A 1,059-nucleotide genomic window follows, 5' to 3' on the forward strand; every position below is an offset into this window, starting at 1 on the left:
TTCCTGTCAGCTAAAGGGTGCTTCCTGTTAGCTAAAGGGTACTTCCTGTCAGCTGAAGGTTACTTCCTGCTAGCTAAAGGGTACTTCCTGTAACCTCCTTGTTTACCTCCTTCAGCTCTCCCCCGTCAGGTTTGTAGGCGATCATGTATCTGCGGACGGCTCCAGGAGCCGCGTCCCAGTTCAGCATCATGCTGCTGTGGGTGACGCCGCTGATCCTCAGCTCTCCAGCCGGGGACAGAGGTACTGAGGGAGGACAGAGAGCTGTTAGAACCAGAACCAGAACCGGAACCAGGTCACTGGATCCAGTCAGACCGCCGAACTGCGTAGGCAGAAAACTGGGAGCTTCCTCTGGTCCAACAAAGGTTAAAGGTCAAACTACTTCTTGTTTTGTGTTTTGGTCATTTGGCCAGTCATAATAAAAAACTGTTTATTATTCAAACTCATGTTTTCACCTTGGGATTCACTCATTCACAAAGCTTCAAACTAAATGTCTACTTAAATATCTAAGGGCTAAATATTTAGCTTAAAGTAAAAATTTTGTTTTCAAGCTAAATATTTTACTGTGAGATAAATATCTAAGTTATCCAAGTTAGCAGGCTAAACCTTTAGCTTAAACTGGTGACGCTCCGATCGGGACCTTTAGCCTGCCGATTCCGATCATCCATGAGGCCGAACTCCGAACTCCGATCTCTGATCTCTGATCTCCGATCACCTGATTGGCTGTTAGTGTTTCGCTTTAGCCGTAAATGATTCTGTTATCTGGCAATAAATTCACCTACTTTATAGATTCCAGACACGCGTCTGGAATCTGTTTTCAGTTCCCTAGCACCCGGTGAGTCGGGCTACGTACAGGTGACCCCGCGACCCTCCAGGGTCTCGCTGGTGGCCTCGCCGTGCAGAGCGATGAGTGTGACGCCGTACTGCGTGTTGGGGATGAGCTGCAGCAGCTGGGTGTTCGTCACGCCTCCGGCGACACGAACCTGCAGAGACAAACGGACCGAAGTGAAACCTGGTGACGCTCAGAGCGCCGCGTATCACCTGGTGACGCTCAGAGCGCCG

The 1,059-nt window shown here is 49.7% G+C and overlaps 1 protein-coding gene across 1 annotated transcript in view; it reads right to left on the bottom strand.

Annotated features, from left to right (window-relative positions):
• The window catches only part of col12a1b (collagen, type XII, alpha 1b), a 100,980-nt gene that overhangs the window by 49,326 nt on the left and 50,595 nt on the right, over positions 1–1,059 (bottom strand). Inside the window, exons 21-22 of the mRNA XM_017302095.1 lie at positions 851–980; positions 107–243 (exon numbers count right to left, since the gene is read on the bottom strand). Of these exons, the coding sequence (XP_017157584.1) occupies positions 107–243; positions 851–980 (267 nt within the window). The remainder of the gene's footprint in view (positions 1–106; positions 244–850; positions 981–1,059) is intronic.

This window comes from Poecilia reticulata, linkage group LG21 (genome assembly GCF_000633615.1).
Source record: "Poecilia reticulata strain Guanapo linkage group LG21, Guppy_female_1.0+MT, whole genome shotgun sequence".
Lineage (NCBI taxonomy): Eukaryota > Metazoa > Chordata > Actinopteri > Cyprinodontiformes > Poeciliidae > Poecilia > Poecilia reticulata.